The sequence below is a fragment of the Anthonomus grandis genome, chromosome 11 (genome assembly GCF_022605725.1).
Source record: "Anthonomus grandis grandis chromosome 11, icAntGran1.3, whole genome shotgun sequence".
In the NCBI taxonomy this organism is placed as follows: domain Eukaryota; kingdom Metazoa; phylum Arthropoda; class Insecta; order Coleoptera; family Curculionidae; genus Anthonomus; species Anthonomus grandis.
In genome coordinates this window covers 21,477,073-21,499,824 of record NC_065556.1, presented here as the reverse complement: position 1 = coordinate 21,499,824, position 22,752 = coordinate 21,477,073, and the positions used below count along the sequence as shown (strand labels likewise).

Below are 22,752 nucleotides of genomic sequence, written 5' to 3'. Positions count from 1 at the left end.
ATACATATGGTAAACCATTAGTTGATTTTTTGTGGAGCTTACGAAGCCTATACATTGAACTACAGAAATGTATTATGGATAATTGGTTTACGTCTGTGCCATTAGTAGATTGGTTTGTAGCAAAACCATTTAGTCTTACGGTAGTGGGCACTATTCGGAAGAATAAAGCCCATCTGCCACTACAAATAATAAAGAAAATAAAAATGAACGACAAGTTAGAACTACAATTTTTGTATATAGTCACAAAAGTACTTTAGTTTCATATAAAGCAAAGAAAATAAAACAGTAAATCTTATTTCCAGAATGCACACCACTATTGGAAAAATTAAACCTGATTTAAAAAAGCCATATATTATAGAAACTTACAACTCAACTAAAGGCTCAGTTGATACCTTTGATTAAATGTGCCACAATATGTTATACTAACCGTAAAACTAGACGATGACCTTTCAGTTTTTGTTTTTATAACATGATTAACATGGCATGTATTAACTCGTATGTAATATATTTTCAGAATATTATTTGGCAAGGGAAAAAACCATTATGTAGAGAAACTTATATATGACTGAACAAGAAAAATATATAGAACCTATTGCAGAGGATAACCAAAGAGAAAAAATTGTTCAACTTGTCCTTCAGCTAAGAGACCTATGACAGTTACCTACTGTCCCAAATGCAAAAAACCGATTTGTGAGGAGCTTCAAATTAAAAGCTTTAAATTAAAATATGTCAGTAATGTTTTTAGTTTTTTTTCTACCTTTTTTATCCACGTTTAAAAATTTTATGTTCAATATATATTTATAAAAACAGTATTTTTTCAAGTCTTTTATTTTCTGCTTTAAGTAATTAACTTAAGGTAATCCTTTTAAGAGTTTAATGTTTCAAGTATTTTAATATATACGTAAATTTTACGTAGCAATAGTATTAGCAGCCCATGAATTAGCGATAGTATTTCAGGGTTAAGCATTATATATGTGACTCTATTATCCTCAACTGTATTTTTATGTACAATTTTTCATAAATATTGATACTGTATACCCCGGAAATATTGACAAAGCACTTAGCCAGTACACCTTTCCCTTGGAAATTTGACCATGCATGTACACAATGTGATCTGATGCAGATTTCCTAAACCTCTTAAAAAAAAACTTAATAGGCTAACGAAGGCCTCTTTAGCGGCGCCATCTATGTTCTGAATAAGATTTAATTTTCCTTATAAACGTGTTCTTTGCATTGTATATTAATAACTTATTTCACCTTTAATCAACAAGTAAAAAAACCCTTAAACCTTAAATACCCTTGAACCTTTTTAATTGTTCTTGTCTTAATGGCTTTGCTACAACTAGTGCAAAGTAATTGCTAGTACTTCTTTAATACGTTAGGGAGAAGAACTAAATGTACATAACCCCAACTTTTTGACACATGTCAACAGATGTTTGTTTTGATTTCTCGTTGGGTTGCCCCCTGTGTGGATCTTCCATTATATTTTCATAAAGATTTGCACGGGGCAGAAAATCGATAATGTCGTTAAATCGGTCAGAGGATGAGCAAAGCGAGGACGGCGAACTGCGCCACAGTCCCCCAACATCTAATACCAAACCTGGAACTATGGAACAGCACAGGTTAGTGGCATTTTGGCCCCCATTTCTTTAATTATTCAAGTCAAATTATTACACAATTACATTTTACAACCATTTCACATTCACAACCCAATTGATGACAACACTAATACTATTAGAGACACCTTTAAATAATAGTAATATCATTAATTTCCTCAGTACAAAGCACAAATACATACATAACATTTTCTAACTGAAGAAAAGTCATATTCACAGTAAAAAAAACAAAAAATACAGCCACTAAAACTTCGTACATCAATATACATACATATAAATTATGTGTTCCAAATACAACTAGTTATTTAGTTCAAGAAAAATACCCACCAACACAAACATTTTCTTCTGGAAATTTTAGTAAAAAAACTCATCGAGAGAGTAGCAGCTCTTCTCGACCAGGACATTTTTGAGCCTTTTCTTAAGAATAAGTATATTTGGGGCATTGGTTATATTATGCAAGTGATTATAAATTTTCCAAGTATTGTAAATAATATTTTTCTGATAAACTGCTGTTTGGCGAGAATCTGGCAATAAAAGGTCTCGCCTATGAGTATTATATACGAGGCCAGATCTATTTCCTTGGAAAATTGGTTTATTTTTATATCCATAAGTACTTATTTCAAGAATGTAAACTCCAATCAATGTAAGGGCTTTATTCTCTTTAAAGTGTGCCTTGCATGAGTCTCTAAATTTAATATTACTAATGATCCTGATGGCATACTTCTGAATAAGAAATACCCTTGAAGCTAGAAGACTGGTTTAAAGGTATTTCTTACCAGTTTAGAATTCTTGAAGAGAAGATTGAAAGAAGAAAAGAAAATTGGCATGATATAAAACTAAGCCTCCTCTCGGGTTCTGCATGGTGGCCATTGTTCTCCTCTGCTGTTTGATATTTTTACCAATGATATTGCCTCCTGTTTTGAAAATAGTAACTTCTTGATATTTGCAGATGATGCAAATCAAATTTTATAGACAAATATCATCTTTGCTTGACCAGGTTAGGTTGCAGCAGGATTTAAATAAATTGTATGAATGGTGTAATATTATTAATTTATCTTAAACATTAGCAAGTATAATATTATACATTTTTACGAGAGAAATAAAAAATAAGGATTGTGCTTCGCAAATGTAGGGATTTCTCACTGGAGACCTGTAAGAGAGTTTATATCTCACTGGTGGTTTCTATGCCTAATTATGGTTCAATGGGTTGGTCACCATTTTACATGAACAGCTGCTTAAGCTTGGAACAGCTTCAGATTTTGTCTGTTTAAGCTAAAAATCAGAATTGTCAATAATCATATATATGACAATGCTTTAACTCAAACTCAAAAATGCTTTATTGTCAATATAAACATAAAAGTTGTAGACAAAGCCAATAGACTGTACATTAAAGGAATAAAAACGAGAAACTAATTTAAAATAAAATAAAATTATATAAAACTTTGAAAAATACTTAAATGCTAATCATTAAAAAATTCACCTAAACTATAGTATGCTTAGAAATATTTTCGTCCTTGTACGTAGGCTTTTTTCTTGTCTTAAGTTGTCTTATTTCTAGTGGAAGTTTATTAAACAGCTTTCTACCTCCATATATAATAGAGCTACAGACAAGTTCAAAATGAGGAATGGGTAGCCTCAACAAATAATTTTGTCGCGTATTATAGTGGCTTCCTAAGTGGAGTTCCTGTTTATATTTTCTAAAAACTAAGCAAACTGTTTCCAAAATAAAAATACAACACAGGGTTAAAATTTTATGACTTACAAAAAGCGGGCGACATGAGTCTCGAGGCTTGGCCCCACATAGATATCTAATGGCCGTTTTCTGGAGTACAAACACTGAACTAAAAAGTGAATTTGAACATGAACCCCAAAAGCAAATTCCATATCGAAGGTGCGACTCGATAATCGCGAAGTATGCAGATCTGGCGATGGAGAAATTAAGACTGGTGGCAATAACCCTTAGGGCGTAGCAGCCTGATGAGACTTTTCTACATACATTCACAATATGGTCTTCAAATTTAAGGAACTTGTCTATGGAAAGACCCAAAAACTTACTGAATGGTGGCATGGTGATGGTTTCATTATTTAAACATATATCATTTGTATTACCTTTAAAATTAAGGATATTTGTTTTGGAAACATTAAATGTCAAAAAATTTGCATCACACCAGTCTTTTATTTTTAACAAATCTGCACGTATATTGGCCTCCATTTGAGAAACATCAGAGTCATGCCAGAGGATGGTGGTATCATCGGCAAACAATGTAAATTTGCCAGTTACCCGCAGTTGTGGCAGATCTTTCACATAAATGAGAAAAAGTAAAGGACCAAGTACCTACTGATCCTTGCGGAACACCCACATTTATATTAAGTTCCTTAGAGATACCACCATTAAATTTGACAGCCTGGACACGATTTGATAAGTAGGAACGAAACCACTCAAGGGCAGTTCCTCTAAAACCATAGAGCTCCAGTTTCATCAGCAGCACTCTGTGACTCACGCAGTCAAATGCCTTGGACAAGTCACAGAATACCGCTGCTGCAACTTCACCAACATTCAGTCGGTTGTACAGGTGCTCTAGAAAGCTAAAGATAGCATCATTTGTGCTCACAGATTCACAAAAGCCAAACTGCTGAAGACTCAATAGATAGGCCAAACCTATTTAAAAATGAAACCATCCTCACCTTAACGAGCCATTCCACTATCTTGGCTAAAGTAGGCAATAACGCTATAGGTCTAAAGTTAGAAGGACAGTCGCGATCGCCACCCTTGTAAAGAGGAACAATAATTGCTCTTTTTAAGCACTCTGGGAAAACTCCAGACATAAATGAAAAGTTAATTGACTCGGCCAAGACTTGCAAAGCAACAAGAGGTAAAGCAGAAAATATTTTAAGAGAAAGCCCATCACAACCTGATGAACTCTTATTCTTAATATTAACCATCAACTGTTTAAGCTCTTCTACACTTGTGGGGGTAAAAATGAAAGATTCGGCTACTACCACATTGCTCAGATAGCTCCTGGGATGTATTTTTTGTGAGAGATTGGCTGCAAGGTTACTAGCAATATCAATATTTTTGCGTAATTTTTAATATCAAGTAATTTTTTAATATCAATATTTAGAGATGCTAAATCTAAATACTTTAAAACAAAGACATTTACATTCAGATCTTATTTTTATATTCAAGTTTTTAAATGGTCATATAAATTGCCTTGAACTTATAAGATGATTTTCTTTAATTAGAAACCTAAGACAATCGTTTTTCCTGCCTTTTTGTGACACTAATTATATTATCCATCTCACTCTTCAATTGAGAGGACTTTAAGATTATTAAACTCAGGTGAAGTTAAGGAAATTATTTGAATCTTGTAATTTTTTTATTTTTGATTTTGGAAGGTGTTTTAATTTTTAATATTTGTGACATTTGTTATTTTTTTATACTCCTTTATGGGTTATAGTTAAGTTATCAGAGTGAAATCAGTGTTAATGACAATTAAATGAATTATTATGTTGTATTATTTTTTTTGTAATGGGGTTGATCTCATACAATAATAATAATTAAAAATAAATGAATAAAATAGTATAAACTGGGATAATTTCATAAACTCTTAATGATATGTTAACGGAGAATAAAGTATTTTTATACATTGTTTTTCTACAGAATAACAAAAACTAGGTTAAAACCTTAATTGGTTTAACGATAATTTAAGAAACCAAAGAGAGCTTTTAAAATTTTGCATCTGAGTAGGCTTAACAAAGAGATGGCAATTTTTTATTGACTAAGAAATAGCCAAGAGATACTCATCATAATAACTTAAGGAAAGCTAAATCTGAAGCATATGACACTTATGTAAAAACTAAAAAGTCCTGCCCAAAATCTATCAGGGATGTAGTTCATACAAATTCCAATATTCTAAAATGTAAACAGCATTCAGTAAATGAATTTTTATCTGGTGATTACAATAACTTTTTCTCAAATATAAAAATAATAAATAGCTTACCACTTTCTCAAGGTTCCGCAGAAGATTATGTTAAAGAATACACAGCTAATCTACACTTCCCAGACAATGAATTCACATTTACTGAAATATTTATCATTGATCTGCATGACCTAATCAAATCATTAAAAAACAAAAACAGTCATGATTTTTTGTCAAGTCTTATTCTTTTTGCCAACAACACAACCTTAATAAAAAAGGAATATGCATTAATCATACACATCTATTAATCATTAACTAAACTAGTATAAACTAGACTATGTATAACTGTCAAAAAGCTATTAGTTTTAATAAAGTGATCATACAAAAATTTGATATTAATACTGCCTGTAAAAATACACATCTTCCTAAGATGAGATGCAGTTATTTTTAATATGTTACTACTTAAGCTATCCATAAATTGACCGGTATCTGTTGAGGGTGCCAATACATCAATCAAAGTATCTTTAGGCACTTCACTGTATTATGTTCAGTGATATCCCATGGATAAATCTCTCCACTGAACACCACACAACCATGAAAACTGGTATTTATGCTTTGCTTTGAAAGGGCAAGGGATCCAGGTATATTAAAATTAATGCGTTTCCAACAAATCAATCATCAAAGTTTTTTTTTATAGATTCCAGAAAGTCCAGAAGATCATTGAAATTAATAAAGTTCTTTTTGTAGTGAGGACGAGGATGTAGGTGATATAGACTCGTTGGACATAAAGCCACCTCAAGCTAGAGTTGTGGAGCACAGGAGTCGCAAAAGGGGCTCTGAGAAGTCCCACCATAAAAAGGGCGAACGGTCGGACAAAAGAAGGGAGGAGAGGCATTCGCATCGAGAAAAACACCATAGGGATAAGTTGCGTCAGCATCAAAAGGAAAAGGAGCAATATCAGAGGGAAAGGGAGCACTACCACAGGGAGAAACAGCATCCCTTCGAAATGGAACAACAGTATCTGACGGAAAAGGCGTTTAGAGACAGGAAAGCCGAGGAACATCGTCAAAGACACGAGAGAAAGCACAGAGAAGTCAAGGTGGGCACCAACATTGTATTTTTTTTTTACAAAAACAAGTAGATATATATTTCTGAAAAACAAATTTGAAATTCGACTTTACATAAGCACTCTGAACAGTGCATATAGCTCTGGATTCAGCATTTTATAACTATTGAATTCTTAATGTAAAGAATATGTTCTTAAATCAAGGTATTTCTAAACATTAATTTATTTTAAAGTCTCCTAAACATGCTTATATTCATCTTCATTGCTATATTAGTGCTAATATATGTATAATACATATAAATTCAGTTGAGCTATGGTATTGTAGCTGTGAATTTTATTTGAAAATATTGAAATATTATTTACATTAATTACATTCTATTTGGTTTTTTAAGGATATTCTACATTGTTTAAGAAACAAAAGTTTTTCTTGGTTAAAAACTTTACTCAACTAGGTACTAAATCATTATACAATGTCTCTGATTTCTACCATAGTTACTTGAACATTACTAAATTTTGTTTTACAACATGTACCCCCTATAGGTAGAAGATATTATTATTGTATATTATTGATATAGAGATTATTATTACATGTGATTAGAAAAAGGCATTATAGACACTAATTTTTGTTTTATGTGTTAGATAACTTCTACTTTTATATATGTATACATGATATGAGGCAATTAATTTTTAGTGTAATTTTATTTATATGCATTTGCCAGTTTATAGACTCATCTATTACCAAACCAAGGTATTTTACACAGATTGTCTTTTTTGAATGAACATTATAAATTTTAATATCTATATTATCTTAGTAGCATAAATTTGATTTTTTTCAATATTTATTCTTAATTTATTAAATATTAACTACCTATAATATAAACCTAAATCATCATTAATAGTTTGTCAATTATCATTTACAGATTTTAGGTATAATACATCTTAAGGGTACAATAGCGGTCCTAGTACCTGACCCTGAAGTATACCATGATGAATGATATTTGTTATATACTGATTTACCATTCGTTTAAGTTTGATAATATTGCTCACGCTTCTCAACTTATAAAGCATCACTTAAATAATATTTTTGAAATTTTAAGGTGTTTTGAGTATCATGTGTCACATCTCCTCCAGTCATCTTTTGCTAAGTTGCGACTACTCTATATCTACAAATAATACTTTACCAAGGATATAAAGCTTAGATTAACTAACTCCTTGGTACTTTCTCACTTAGCCTCTGGCAATGTTGTTTATTGGCCCGTACTTTTGCAAAGGCTACAGAACTCTTGCCTACCGTATTGCTACTCTCACAGAAAGTTTGATCATATAATACCCTTATTGCGCGAATCTGGTTGGCTTAATTTAAAGGAAAGGTATAAGCTGTATGTGTCCAAGTTATCTACATTCTAAGGGAAGTAATATACATGAGCATGTTATCCGAACCAGAGAGTTTTATACGGTTCCAAAACATAGGACTGCCATGTTTCAACGATTCTTTAGTTATAATGCTGTCAAACTTTTTAATTCTATACTTCCTGAAGATCAAATCGGCTCCATCTTTAAGTAACTTTGAATTGATTGAAGTTAAAATTTTTTATTATTTTGCAGAGAAATTAACTGCGTTATCATATCGCTGTCATCTTTTATTTTCTTATTCTAAAATTCTAAACTTGAAAAAGTCTAGAATTTTAGAATTTTATCTTTAAATTTGGGCTAACTGTGATTCTGTTATAGCTGAAATTGTTTATATATAGGGTTGTGGATTCGACCGGTCAACTTTTTCAAAATTTTTTTGGTCAATTGACTGGTCATTTGACCAGAGAATTAAAGCAAAATTCAGTATGCAGTGGATGGATCTAACTACATTCCCCATTCATATAAAGCTAGCAATAATTGTTTTAAAGAAATTTTCCTTGTTGGGTATTTAATACCTAAATTTTGGAAATCTTGTACAGGGTAATCAAGTGAATGGTATAGTTTGGTCCATCCAGGGATACATTATATAAATCAATAAGAATAAGAGGTTTATTTTTCAATATCCATGAATAATATAATTGACATAAAAACTCAATAAATTTAACGTTTCTATCCCAAAATACATCATCATTCAATATGGCAGATTTTATTTTATTTGTTGCTAGTGTCTCAATATCTGGATGAATTAAACATTCTTTAAGTAGCTGTTTATTCACGTGTATGCTTTCCATACAAGTGACTGTACTGCCCCACCTATTTACGACTGGTAATTTCAGAGATTGAAAATTACCGCCCTGCTTTTCATTTAAAATGGCGTTGGGAATATGTTTTAATTTAAAAAATTTCACAATTTCCTTACAAATACTAAGATGATCAGAGAGGGTTTTAAGTGATTCAATATCTTTGAGCAGTAAATTCAGAATGTGAGAAACACAGCCATACGTTTGTAGATTTGGGAATTTTTTTTTTAATTGGGCCCATGCAACTTGCATATTTGCTGCGTTGTCGGTGTGTGCGTGTCCGAAGAATAGTAATTTTATTTTATTTAGAGAAGTAATTTTATTTTCTTCACTATCAAGAATATCTTTGATGTTGTTTTTTATTTTGTTAAAGCACCTGTCGAGGTGTGAGGTTGCCATAGTTTTTCTGTCAGGAATTTTAAAAGCTGGTCGCAATTTTCCAAAAAATGTTTTCCATTTGTCTGATTCGAACATTGACAGGGCGCAATTTGATGCGTAAACAGCTTCGCAAAAAAATGTTTGTAACTCAGATTGCTCAGATTCGCTTACCGTGTCAACAAATGATGTTAATTTTTGCATTTTTCTACAATTAATAAGTGGCTGAGAGGAACCAGACGAAGTACTTGGAATTTCATGAGGATTTCATTGATTTCTGTATGTGGCTTTTTTGCTTTTCTTGGGAAATATTGCTTCGTCTTCATCTTCGAAGGATTCATTTAAACTGGTCTTTGCCTTGTCCATCTGAAAACAAAATAATAAAATAAGACACTCGTGCGATCGTGCCTAATGGTGTAATGTGTAATTCATATTATTTTCGTTTTTTTTTCAAAAATATTTGTACTGTACACTGTACACTATACCCAAACCCCAAAAATTGATGAAATCCTATTCCCTCAATCTCCAAAAACTATAGACAACTCAAAACGAAGACCTTCATGAAAGTTATATTCTAAATTTATACCAATATAATTTGAATTTAGTTTAAAACTATTGATTTTCTTTCTACTTTCTATATATTTTTTAAAATATTGGTATTCCGGGTATTCCCAAAAATTCCTCCACTGTGCCCTCAGCCCATAAAAAAAGGAACTCGAAACCTTCATGCATAATGAAATTTTATAAAAACATGTTTTTTGGTTCCATTGCAATAATTCCCCTTTACTTTCAAGCATACAACAGGAAAGTAAAAGAGGAAAGTAAAAAGTATATGTTAAAAATATTTGTAAAAAGCTTTTATCCAGAATTCCTCTTCCCAAGAAATAACATTTAGTTTATATTGCTTACAAGTTAATTAAAAACATATTACTCTTTTTGGGAAACTACCTAAATACATAATCTTGTCGAACCGCTTCTTGAACTGATTTGCACTTTTTGAGTATGTGATTCTTCATTCTATCGGCATGAGTGATGTAAATTGCTTCACAGTAGTAAGATTTGCCTTTCACTTTATTTTCTTCGAGACTTTCCGTGAAACAATTCTAAATTTTGGTTTTGGACTAAACTCATTGTAATTACGTTCTTAGTTCACAAAAATCCAATAATTATGAGTACAGCTCGAGCTGCAATCTCTAATGCTAGTAAATACGAAATACGTTTTCAGTCGTTTTGTTGCGAGTGTTGGGATTTCCCGAATCAGGTGTATCGGATTTCGTAGAAGACGGTTGTGTGTAAATTGGACTGAAATTGAATGAAAAAAAAATTGGAACAGAAAAATGGACTGAAAAAAAAAATTGGAAAAATGAAATTAATGTACTTACTTATATCATAAAACTCTATAAAACATAAATAAATGGTTTTTGAATATTTTATATATTTTGACTGAAATTGACTGGTCAAATAGGTGTTGGTCAATTGACCATGCCCAGCTCTATTTATATATGCATTTAATTCACATTTAATATTTTATTTAGGTCCTTAAACTAAGTTTTAAAACTTTTTAGGCAAGTAGGAGTCACAGCAGAGACGTTCATGAAAAACATAGAAAAGACAGGCATGAGGAAAGGGGTGATAGGGCAACAAAAGCTTTGGCAGACCTTCGAGAAAGGTACGTATCATCCTAATTATTTTCATTGGTTGTAATTTTTCTTTTGTAGTTATTTTTAATTTTTTTACGTAAGGGGATAGGCATATTTTTCTTCTTAGGTTACTAGAGAAGCGTAAAACTGATGATCATAAAAGTGAAAAAAGCAGTAGAAAGGATCGAAGATACCGGGAACAGCAATATGAAGATCCATTGGGAGGTACGGCAGTGTTTAAATTATTGTAAAATGTAGATATTTATATCTATATTCAAGTCTATTTTGTTGAATTGAGAGCTTCAAGGTATTTTTGTCATATAGGTGAAGCTGGTACTTTGGTGAAAGAAATAATCAATATAACTACTGAAGATAGGAAACATAAGAAAGATAGAGAGGGAGAGAAGCAGCTGACGGAAGAAGAAAGACAAGAGCAGGAACAGAGAAGAGAAAAACTCCTTGAAGCAGGTAAAACCTTTTTTTTAAAAAAGGTTAAAATGTAAATAACTACGTCTAATAACCATTTACAGAAAGAGAAATGGCTAGATTAAAGGAAAGAAGCAAAGCCGAGCGAGAAAGAAGACACCTCGAAAGGGCACTTAAAAGGAAGCAAGAAGAGGATCTTACGCTTAATAAGAGACAGAAGGTTGAAGAAGTACCTCAGGTAATTTTTTTCTTCAAAATAGCATTACAAATTCCATCTTATCCTAGGAATCAGGTCTAGATACATTAAACAAGGTTAATATCTCTATGTAGTCCAGGGTGTCTCAACAATTTTTATATGTTACATAGGTAACTAAAATTCACTTACACTTTTTTTAAAAATAAACTCTACCACTGGACATTTCTTATATTTATTGATAAGCTATCATATAACTTAGTACCATAATTATAAGCAGATTTTAATCCAATATTACTTTGTATTTTTGGTCTATACAATTTATTCTTTTATCTAATGGAGTAAGATTGTATACTATTCATATTAACAAATTTACTAGATGAATCTTAAAAAAGGAATCTTAATTTATGTATAATATGGTGTACATCAGGAACTAATTTAAATTTATAAATGCTGTCTAATTTTCTCTAAATTATGGGTAGGGTAGCAATGTGGTAAATGGTACATGATTGTTTACATATTTTTTTTAAGTAAGTACCTTATCCTCTTAAGTATTCCTACAAAGCGTAATATTTTTGTCCTAATATTATTATGCAAGTACCTTCACTATATGCTATTCATTAAAAAAACCTAAATATTTTACTAATGCACTTCTAAGTGTTTGGTTACCAAGTAAAATTGTCTCGCTGTTATTTAAATGTTTCTTATCTATCATCACACAGCATGAATTATTAGTGTTAAGCGTCAATTTGTGCGATCTTAGCTATTCACTAACTTTTACCAAATTACTAGAGATTGCTAATTTAATGTCTGTAATATTTCAATCAAAATATACTAAAATGGTATCATCTGCATATAACTTAATGTGACCACTTGACTAAGATGACATACGAAATTTATATACAGGGGGAGTCATTAATATTGCACGAAAATTTAAGGGCAGATTCCTTGAGTCAAAATATTGAAAAACTTCAAAATGCTTTCCTGCGGAGATACAGGGCGTAGACATTTTAATTTTATTTTCAATTTTCTAAATAATTTGAAAGTAACAAAAATAACCAGATGAAAATAGAGTGGTTTTCTAAGGTGCTAATTTAATTTTTTTTATAGGTTGTTTAATAGAGTTTTTAAATGCATCAGTTTTTTTTATATGGTTGGAATAAACAGTGAATACAATCATTTTATTAATTCAATTTATTTCTTATAAAATCAAAGGTTTTTGCAAAAGGGAAAAGTGATTACCATGACGTAAAACACAAACTAGGAGTCGAAGTAATAAAAGTTGTTGAAAGTGTTTACCTCCAATGCAAGCACCTAACTTACAAACCTGTTTCTTAAGTCTTCAACATTTTCAATTGGAGTAGCATAAACTAATTGTTTTAGGTAACCCCAGAGGAAAAAGTCTAATGGCTTAAAGCGGAGGCCACGGTTGTGGATCTCCTCTACTTCTAGTTTCTGTTTTACGTTATGTTAATAATCACTTTCCCTTTTGTAAAAATATTTGATTGATAAAAATTAAATTGAATTAATAAAATGGTTGTTTTCATTGTTGTATTTAAAAACTCAAAATGTAATACGTGGCGCCTTTTGTCAAATCTAGCACTTTTAGAAAACCTTCCTATACCTAATTTTATATGATTATTTCCGTTTACTTTCAAATTGTTTAGAATAATTGAAAATGAAATTAAAATATCTCTGCAGGGAAGCATTTCCGGACATAGGTTTATAGGGAGTTTTTTCAATATTTTGATCCAATTTTCGTGCAATATTAACGATTTGGATATTAAGAAGAGTGTTGGTTCGAATATGGAGCCCGGAGACTTTTGTATCACTAAGCATGAAAAAAGGAGCACAAAAGACGGAAAAGTTTAAATCAAAATATCTGAAATGTCCGCCAGAACAACGACCCTACATGTATTCGATTCTTAATTTTTTACTCCGTACTTGAGTTAAAATCGATTATTTTATCTATATGGTAACTTGAAATTATCAAGGTTTAAATTGAGAGCAAATTAACCAAACGTTCCTGCAGATCGTGACGGTCTCGGACGCGTCAGAGGAAGAAGAAGAGGAAGAAGAACCCCAACCGTTATCACAGTCCGATAAGAGCGAAAGCGAAGACGATGAAAAAATGAGCGACAGGAGCGCGAGTCGTTCTCCCAGCAGGAGCAAATCCAGGAGCGCGAGCAGGAGCAGAAGCCCCAGCAGAAGTAAAAGTTACTCCGGAGAGGAAAGCGACTCGGACAAACGGTCCAGGTCGAAAACGAGGAGTCGAAGTCCGACCAGAAGTAAAAGCCGGTAATGGAGTGTTTAAAAAATCTTATTATTCACTTTTTCTGTTTATTAAAGTCTCTTTTTGTAGGAGTCCGAGCAGATCGAAAAGCTCCGAGAGGTCGGCGTCGAGATCGAAATCGCGTTCGAGATCGCCGAGTCCCGAGGAGGACGAAATGCTGAAAAACAAAGATGTAAAACCGGAGAAGGCGAGTGAGATCGATGTCGATTTGCCTCCTTATTATCCCGCCGTACAGGTGAGAATTTGATTATTTTAATAAAAAATTAAGTATCGCAAATACAAGATTGAAAAAAAAATCCTGATTTTTTTCGATTTAATCATGTTTTCTTTAAAAAATTTGCTTTTACAGGGATTTATTTTTAAATTTTTTAAAATGTTTGTTCTTGTTGAGATTTTGATGTACCCATTAAATGTTGTATAATTGTAAACACGCACTTTTTATAATTTTTATTGGCAAAGCTATCAGAAGCTGTTTAAAATTTTTTCCTGGTTGTTGTGACCTTTTTTTCGATTATCTCTCTATTTATACATTTTCTTATTTTTCTTCTTTGCTCTTCTTATAGAATTTTCTCATTTCAAGTTTCCCTAAAATACATAAACGCTTTTCACGTTTTCCTAGTTTTTAGTTTTTTTTTTCCTTTGAGCTTCTTCGCTTTGTTATGTAAAAGAACGTTGAACCTGCATAGAAAGCATAAATATTCTATTATATAAAATGAAACAATAGAAAAAATTATAAAGGAGGAAAACAATAATAAAGGTTAATAAGAAAATCGAGAAACCCTAACAAATTATCCCAAAAATGCGAATAAAATTGAGAGAAATGATCGTAAAGACACCCTTTTTATGTTTTTGACTAGGAAATGATCAGAACAATAAAATCAAATAAGAAAATTGTTTTTTTTTTTTTAAATTAATTCATGTTTTTGTTTAAATTCTTTTCCTAAATTACTTTACTTTTACAGGCATTTCTTTTCACTTTTTTTAAAAGTTTTCCAGGTGTCTCCATCGTTTAGAGTCTGCATAGAAAGTCAATCATGTCAAACGATTAATATGTTCGTAGAAGCTATAAAATGAAACAACAGAAATAATTTAGGAAGGAAAACAATAACAAAGTTAAATGAGAAAATCGAGAAACACTAAGAAATTACCACAAAAAATGCTAATAAAGTTGTAAAAAATGAACGTAAACAGACGCTTTTTATGGCTTTGATTAGGAAATGATCAAATTTAAAAAATAAATCGATTAAATCATGTTTTTCTTAAACCATTTTCTTAAATTACTGTACTTTTACAGGAATATATTTGTACTCCTTTTTTAAGTTTACCAGGTGTCGTTCTTGTTCACAGCCTGCATAGAAAGTTTTTCCTATAAAATCAAGTTGAAAAAATATTCGATTAAATTATGTTTTTTTTAATTTTTTTTTGCCTTTCCCGCCATTTATTATCACTCTTTTTTAAGTTTATGTTTTCCTTGTTCAGAGCCTACATAGAAAGTTTTCTTTATATCACCATATTAAACGATTAATATTTTCTTGGAAGCCAGAAAATGAAACAACAGAAATAAAATTTAAAGAAGAAAAACAATAATGAGTTAAATGAGAAAATCGAGAAACACTAACAAATTATTTCAAAAAATGCGAATAAAATCGTGAAGAGACAAATAGAGAGAATAACAAATTTAATACAAAAAAATCTTGAATAACTTTGCCCTAAAGAAAATAAATAAAATGTAAAGAGAAAAAATAATAGTTACTTACAGAAGCAGATGACCCAAAAATCGACTTCTTGCATTATTTACATTAAAAAGATTCCACTTTGCTTCATTATTTTCTTTTTAGGGTTGTAGATCAGTAGAAGAATTCCAATGCCTCAACCGAATCGAAGAGGGAACGTACGGGGTGGTTTACAGAGCCCGCGATAAACGCACAGACGAAATAGTTGCCCTTAAGAGACTTAAAATGGAAAAGGAAAAGGAGGGCTTCCCTATCACTTCTCTAAGGGAAATCAACACTTTACTAAAAGGTAAGCCACTTTACTTCTCTTTTATAGATATATTAATTAAAATCTTTTTAGGTCAGCACAGTAATATTGTAACAGTAAGAGAAATCGTAGTGGGAAGCAACATGGACAAAATTTTTATCGTGATGGATTATGTGGAGCACGACCTGAAGTCTTTAATGGAAACGATGAGGCATAAGAAGCAAAGTTTTATGCCCGGGGAGGTGAAGTGTCTCTTGAAACAGCTGTTGCAAGCCGTGGCCCATTTACATGACAATTGGATTTTACACAGGTAAAGTTTAGTGTTATTTTCAGATAATTTATAAAAGAGTAAAATAACTGAAAGAATGGTGACTGTTTACTTCAATTTCCTATTATAAAATGCGAGTTTTTCAACCTATTTTTTATGGTAAAGGAAATGTTCGGTTTCATGAAAATCTGTGGCAAATTAAGGATATTATGACGGAATTACACTTTGTCCCAGAAAAATGTCCATACTTTTCTGTTAACTCAGAAGCTATGGCTTTAATGACAATTTTTATAACTACCTTTTTCGTATGGAATTAATAAATCTTTATTATGAGGTGACTCATAAAAATCGTTGAGAAGTTAGAGGAAATATGGTAAAATTACACATTGTCCCAGAACATTTTCAGCATAACGTTTTTTAATGTATTTTCATGCGAATTTATTGAAGAATTTTATTTGTCTTGTTGCATCATTATTTTTTTTTTAATTTAAATTTCTTGATTCACACCCTTAAGATAAAATGTTGATAATGGTTTTTCAGAATCATCAGACACAATGTCTATCACAAATTGAAAAATTACATTGGTACGTAGTCAGCTTAATGTTGCTTCGTAAAACGGCATAAATGAAAATGTTCCGAGTGCACATTTTGCAAAATAGCGAAGATATATAAAAAGGAGTATAAATTATATATAGATAGTGCTTTACTTAGTTAGACATAATTATTTTTTCCAAAAACTTCTAAATTTTTTGGTTAAAACCGAGCATGTTTACATTTGGCAATGGAATGAACTAGCTGCGTTCCAATTTAACAACTGAATATTTCGAAATGAACTGCGACGTTAAGAATTGCGATTCCACGAGAGACTGTTCTAAGACCCTGTTGTTTATTTTATAATATATTAACTCAATTACAAATGAAAATGTAATTATTTCATACACAGATGACACAGTTGAGGAGTGTTATTTCAAAAAGGGACATGTCCACAAAAGTTCAAAATACGTTTTATACTGATTTTTCTATCATTCCTATCGACTAACCCCTTCAAATCGTTTCAAAAAAATACTTGTCCTGGAATTTAACGTCCCATATGAAGGTGTTGTGTTCGATCAAAACTAGACATGTCCGCCTCGCATGAAAGTTAAATATGTTTTGTTCAAAATCGGACAAGTCCACTATTATTTCTTATGGGCAAACACCGATTTTATCCAAAATCAGACATGTCCATTTTGTGCCCGCTTTCTGCTTTTTCTGTTATGACGATTCAATTACACCAACTTTTAATCGCAACGCATCTCGGTTTGAGAATAGGGAGTGGGGGAACCGCGTAATCGTTGTATGCACATCTCGCTGGCGGTTTTTTAGTTTTCTTTGGTTTTAGTTACGTAATTACGATCGACGAGTCTGGACAAGAGAAGAGGTATTATTGTCGTTTGATTACTGTGTTTCGCTGTAGTTTTTAGCCGTTAGTTAATATGGATGCGTTGTGAAAAGTTTCGGTAGTTAATATGGATGTCAGAGTGGGAAATATTAATGTTGGCAGTAGAAAAAGGAAACCTAAAGTTCCAAAAGTGGATATTTTCAAACGACAGAGTAAATTTTTGTTTCTTACTCGTACGTGCATTATAACGTAGTTTGTGCTACCGCAACCTGATAAGATTTTTTGTACCTATCTTTTTCTTTTGTTACTACGTTAAGAAATTTTGTAAGACCGTGTGAACATAACACCAATTCCTTGAAATGTGGCTTAGTGAAAAAATCTGATATTTTGAGAGCAAGACAAAAGTTTTTCCAGACACCAAATAAAATATTACAAGATCAGAAATTATGTCATCTTCTGTCTGTTTGTCCGCCGAAAAGGAAGACCTAGGGATGGTGTAAACGAAGAAAAAAGAAAGGCCAAAAGTATGATTGCTTCTTATTTTTTTCGAATTCGACAAGGAGAGCAATTTTTGATGGTGCCCGTTTGTAGGCAGTTTTTTGCTTTAGCCTTTAGTGTTTCAAAGAACCGAATACAGACTTTAATAAAAACCGTACAAGACGGAAACGTTCCTAAGGAGAATCGGGGTGGTGACCGTTATGGCAACAAAAATTTGGACAAGAAGCAAAAAATTCGTGATTTTTTAAATAATTTGCCGGCCACTGAAAGCCGTTACAACCGCAGTAAGTCCTGTCGTGTTTACCTGTCTTGTGAACTAAACTTGAACAAGCTATGGAAAATGTTCAACGATAAACATACCAATTACCATGTCACAAAATCAATGTTTAAAAGAATTTTCTATTTTGAATTTAACATTGGGTTTTCGTCGCCGGCATCCGATGTCTGTGGGACTTGCCTAAATTTGAAAAATGCCATAAAACAAAAACCTGAAAACAAAGCAAAGTTAATGACAGATCTTAGAATCCATAAAATGAGAGCTAATGAATTCTACAAACTGCTAAATGAAACTCCCAAAAAGAGTGTAACATTTTGTTTTGATTTGCAACAGGTGCATCCCCTTCCAAAGACCCCAATCCAGGATGCGTTCTACTTAAGGCAAATAAGTTTCTACGCCTTTTGTTGCGTTGATGTAAAATCAAATCACCCTAAATTCTATACCTGGACAGAGAATCAAGCAGCACGCGGGTCAGTGGAAATTGGTTCAGCTTTACTTAATCATCTAAGGTCCATGAACCTGGAAGACGTGGAAGTCGTGAGGCTGCTTTGTGATGGTTGCGGGGGGCCAAAACAAAAATGCCCATGTTGTTCATATTTTGGCCTATTGGCTTCAGAATGAATCTCCTCATGAAGTGAAGGAATTGATAATGCATTTCTCCGTGAGAGGCCATTCTTACCTGCCGGCGGACCGAGTGTTTGGTCGCGTTGAAAGAAATTTAAAAAAACCTACCATCATTGCCAATCCCGATGAATACATATCAGTATATTCCGAGGTGGGTGAAGTGAAAAAAATAGGAGTTGACTGGAAGTTGTATGATATCAAGGAACTTCAGGGGACATACAACAAAGTGCCGGGGATAAAAGATTTTAAAAAGATTTCAATCAAGAAGTTTCCATTAAGAAACAACCAATTTACAATAAAATACAAAGGATCTTCATTTTTTAGATACGAGGACATGTCGAATTCTTACCGGACCTTGATGAAAAAAACACAGACGGGAAGAAACACAAAACTAAAAGAAAAAAAATTAGAAAATTCAGTTTCAAACGAAAAAAAACCTTAATGTGAAGGCGCTTCTTGAAAAACAATGAAGAACTGAAGTGGCAAACTATACCTGAGTTAAATTTTTTTTAAAGAATTCTTGAAGAATGTGCAACCGAGGACGCAGCAGCTGAAGAAGGTGAAAATGAAGCAAAAGAGTGCGACTGCTTAGAACCTGACAATGACATACATATTTGAAAAAATATGTTGTATTTTTCATTTAAATAAAAGTTTATGAATAAAAACAGTGCCTAAAATTTAATTATACTTTGTAAACACGTAAAACCCTAAATTAATAATTTAAAGTTCAAACAAAATGGGTAATAAACATTTAGTTCATTCAAAACAAGACATGTCCAAAATTATTTTTGATTTTTCTCTTAAAAAAAAAAGGAAGTATTCAAAACATCTTTTGGAAAAATGCGTTTAGGGAGTCAAAGAATTATAATTTATTGAACTTTAAATTTTCAAAAAAACTAACTATAATAACAAAAAAAATAAATATATTATACATTAAATTTTTAAACACTAAGATCAATAATAAATTTGCCATTGTTTTCATACTTAGATATTCAAAATCTATCAGAAAAAATATGCCTGAAGCATGAAATGTAGAGTATTTGGGAATAATTACCTATAGTAACTTGAAATAGGATTTATGTGCACTATACATTTAACAAAAATTAAATTAAATTAAATTTTCTAGTATAAAATTTTTACGCTCGTTAAAATTATTTTGGACAGGACTATGCTTATAAGTATAGATCAAAGTTAAGTGGAATCAATACTAATGCTAGTACAGAATAAAATATTAAAAATCATTCTTAAAAAACTTTACCCAAGAAATTCATAATAAAACCTCTTTAAGTGTAAGAACTTTATTCTGTATAAATGTGTCTTGCTTCATGGACAATCATGGAGAAATTACATGTCTAATTAAGATAAACAACTAGTTCTTACCCACATGCTATAGTAAGTTCGAAAAGAGATTCATTAAATTCTTAAGGCCAAAAATGTACAATTTATTACCTAGATGCATCAGAAAGATAAAAAATTAAGCAATTCTCTAAAATGGTAAACCACTTTATTGTGAACAATCTTAATAATTTTAACTCGTTGTTACCTAATATTGTAGTTGACTTTTTCTTTTGTTAAATATTACCTCACTATCAGTATTTTTGAAACTATTAGGGAGCCTAAAAATATACGGAGTGTCCCATTTTAAATTTTGGCATTAAAGTTGGTGCAGCACTTTTTGAACACTCTGTATTGATGAAACTTAAATAATTAAAAAATTCGCTTAAACCGAAAACACTTCTATAAGATTTTTTTTTTGCATACCCTATAGATTCTGAGAAAAGGTTTAGGCCCCTAATAAAATGGGCACCCTGTACTGTACATATTATTTAATAGTCTTTATAATATATTTTAAATAAGTTCTGGATTAATTTTTTTGCATTATTATATTCTTTATTAAAAATTAATTTATTATAAAGTTAGTCAGATCATTGTAATATTTATTTTTTTAAATACCTCTTTTTAATATTGATGTGTAACATTTAGTAGTAATAATGTTATTCAGCAGGTGATTATTGAATAAATAAATTGATGACAGCTAAACAAATTCTACACACTTTAGAGGTTATTTAACAAACCAAGTTATTTTGTGTCTAAAATGGAATAATTGAAATTAATATTACCACTTTTATTATTTTAGTGTTTATAAATATTTTTAAATAACAACCAAAAAAATTAACTTTTTACTATATTAATAAGAAATTAATTTACAATTAAAAAAAAATCAGGCTTGCATTAAGGAAAAAATCTTGATGATGGTTAGTAATACGTCGAAACATTAGGAAACGTATAAATGATATACGTCATTTTAAAGGGAATAAAAAATGCTTTTAAAATAAGTTATAAAAAATGCAGGTCCGTGTTTAAAAGAAAAAAAGTTGATAGACGTTGCCAAGATACCAAACGCCATAAAAAAAATTAAAGGTGAAGTTTTGTAACACAAAAAATTATAAAACTTTGTAATTAAAAGTAAGTTTCTAAAATCAATAGTTTTGGAAATAATAATTATAATAAAATTTGGCGTTTTTTATAAATCACCCTGTAACTCACGAACTAATAAACATTTTGCAACGCTGTAAAAGGATTTAGAATAAGCATCAAAATTGACAACTTTTTCTAATTTAACCGCCCTCGTATCTCCTCTAATAGTTTCGGAAATAGCAATAGTCACACATGCCAAATAGGACACCCGGTATATATGTATTATTCTGAGGGTTAACATGTGTTACGTGCCGTATTATTATTATTCTAGAGATTTAAAAACATCCAACTTGCTGCTCTCGCACAAAGGAGTTTTAAAAGTAGGAGATTTCGGTCTTGCTAGGGAATACGGATCTCCATTGAAGGCCTACACTCCTATTGTGGTCACCCTATGGTACAGGGCTCCTGAATTATTACTTTGCGCCAAAGAAGTAAGTTATTTAGTTCAACAATAAGCACTACATTAATGGTTTATAATATTCCCTAGTATTCAACACCGATAGACGTATGGTCAGTAGGTTGTATATTTGCCGAATTACTTCTTATGAACGCATTGTTTCCCGGAAAATCTGAAGTCGATCAACTAAATAGGATATTTAAGGTACATAAATCACTCTTTTTAGTGTTGAATACTTAAAATTAAGATATTTTAGGACCTAGGAACTCCAAGCGAGAAAATCTGGACCGGTTTCAACAACTTGCCGGCAGTAAAAAAGATGAAATTCAACGACTATCCAGTATCAAATCTGCGCGCGAAATTCAGTAGTTTGAGCGAAATCGGTCTGGGGATGTTACTGAAGTTCCTGACGTACGATCCTCAGCAAAGGGTTACCGCCGAAGAGGCGTTGAAACATCCGTACTTTACCGAACCGCCTCTCCCGATTGACCCGGCGATGTTTCCTACGTGGCCGGCGAAAAGCGAGCTCGGGCATAAAAGAGCGATGGCCGCCAGTCCGAAACCGCCCAGTGGCGGAGGTGAATTTAAGAAATTGGTCAGTTTTTTTAGCTATACAATTGGGTTTTTTTTTTTAATTTTAATCATTTTTTAGGGCGGCGAAGATGATGATTCCTATGGATTCAGGCTTGGAATGGGGGTGGATATGCGAAGAGGCGGTGCGGGGTTCAGTTTGAAATTTTGACAAAAAGCTGAAAATGTATAAAATAGTTTAGAATTATCTTAATTCGAAATTCGCCCCGTTATTTTAGTTAAAATGTATAGTTTATGAATAATATAAAATTCTAATTTTTTTATGTATTTAGCAATTAATATTTTAATATATGCTGCTATACAGGTGTATTTATTTATTTATTAATAGTATACACCAATTTTAATCAATGTTACAAATTAATTTGAAGAAACATGTTAAAGTCGCGAGTCACTAATGAACTTGAGAGAACTTCTAAAACTGCTAGAAAGAAACGTGCAAGTCAAGACTATAACTATCGAAAGAACGTTGAACTCTTAGAATTATGCTGTTCATAAGAACTACTAATAAAAATCTAC

General features: G+C 31.7%; 1 protein-coding gene across 2 annotated transcripts; it reads left to right on the top strand.

Annotated features, from left to right (window-relative positions):
• Positions 1-1,420: 1,420 nt before the first annotated feature.
• Positions 1,421-22,545, top strand: LOC126742253 (serine/threonine-protein kinase PITSLRE). 2 transcript variants are annotated; one of them, XM_050448881.1, is made up of 14 exons: positions 1,421-1,622; positions 6,284-6,635; positions 10,756-10,859; positions 10,958-11,055; positions 11,155-11,298; positions 11,361-11,494; positions 13,482-13,747; positions 13,812-13,977; positions 15,581-15,764; positions 15,816-16,032; positions 21,520-21,679; positions 21,736-21,849; positions 21,902-22,240; positions 22,298-22,545. In XM_050448881.1, exons 1-14 carry the CDS (start codon positions 1,522-1,524, stop codon positions 22,385-22,387), a joined length of 2,469 nt encoding a protein of 822 aa, XP_050304838.1. In that variant the 5' UTR covers positions 1,421-1,521; the 3' UTR covers positions 22,388-22,545. The 2 variants fall into 2 exon arrangements, with proteins under 2 accessions (XP_050304838.1, XP_050304837.1); XM_050448880.1 differs by having other exon boundaries at positions 10,940-11,055.
• The last annotated feature ends 207 nt before the right edge of the window (positions 22,546-22,752 follow it).

Excerpts from the sequence above, each read along its gene's own strand:
- LOC126742253 (XM_050448880.1), top strand. The coding sequence starts at position 1,522 with ATGTCGTTAAATCGGTCAGAGGATGAGCAAAGCGAGGACGGCGAACTG. Across the intron at positions 13,748-13,811 it reads CCGACCAGAAGTAAAAGCCG|GAGTCCGAGCAGATCGAAAA; the intron begins GTAATGGAGTGT and ends CTCTTTTTGTAG. Across the intron at positions 13,978-15,580 it reads CTTATTATCCCGCCGTACAG|GGTTGTAGATCAGTAGAAGA; the intron begins GTGAGAATTTGA and ends TTTTCTTTTTAG.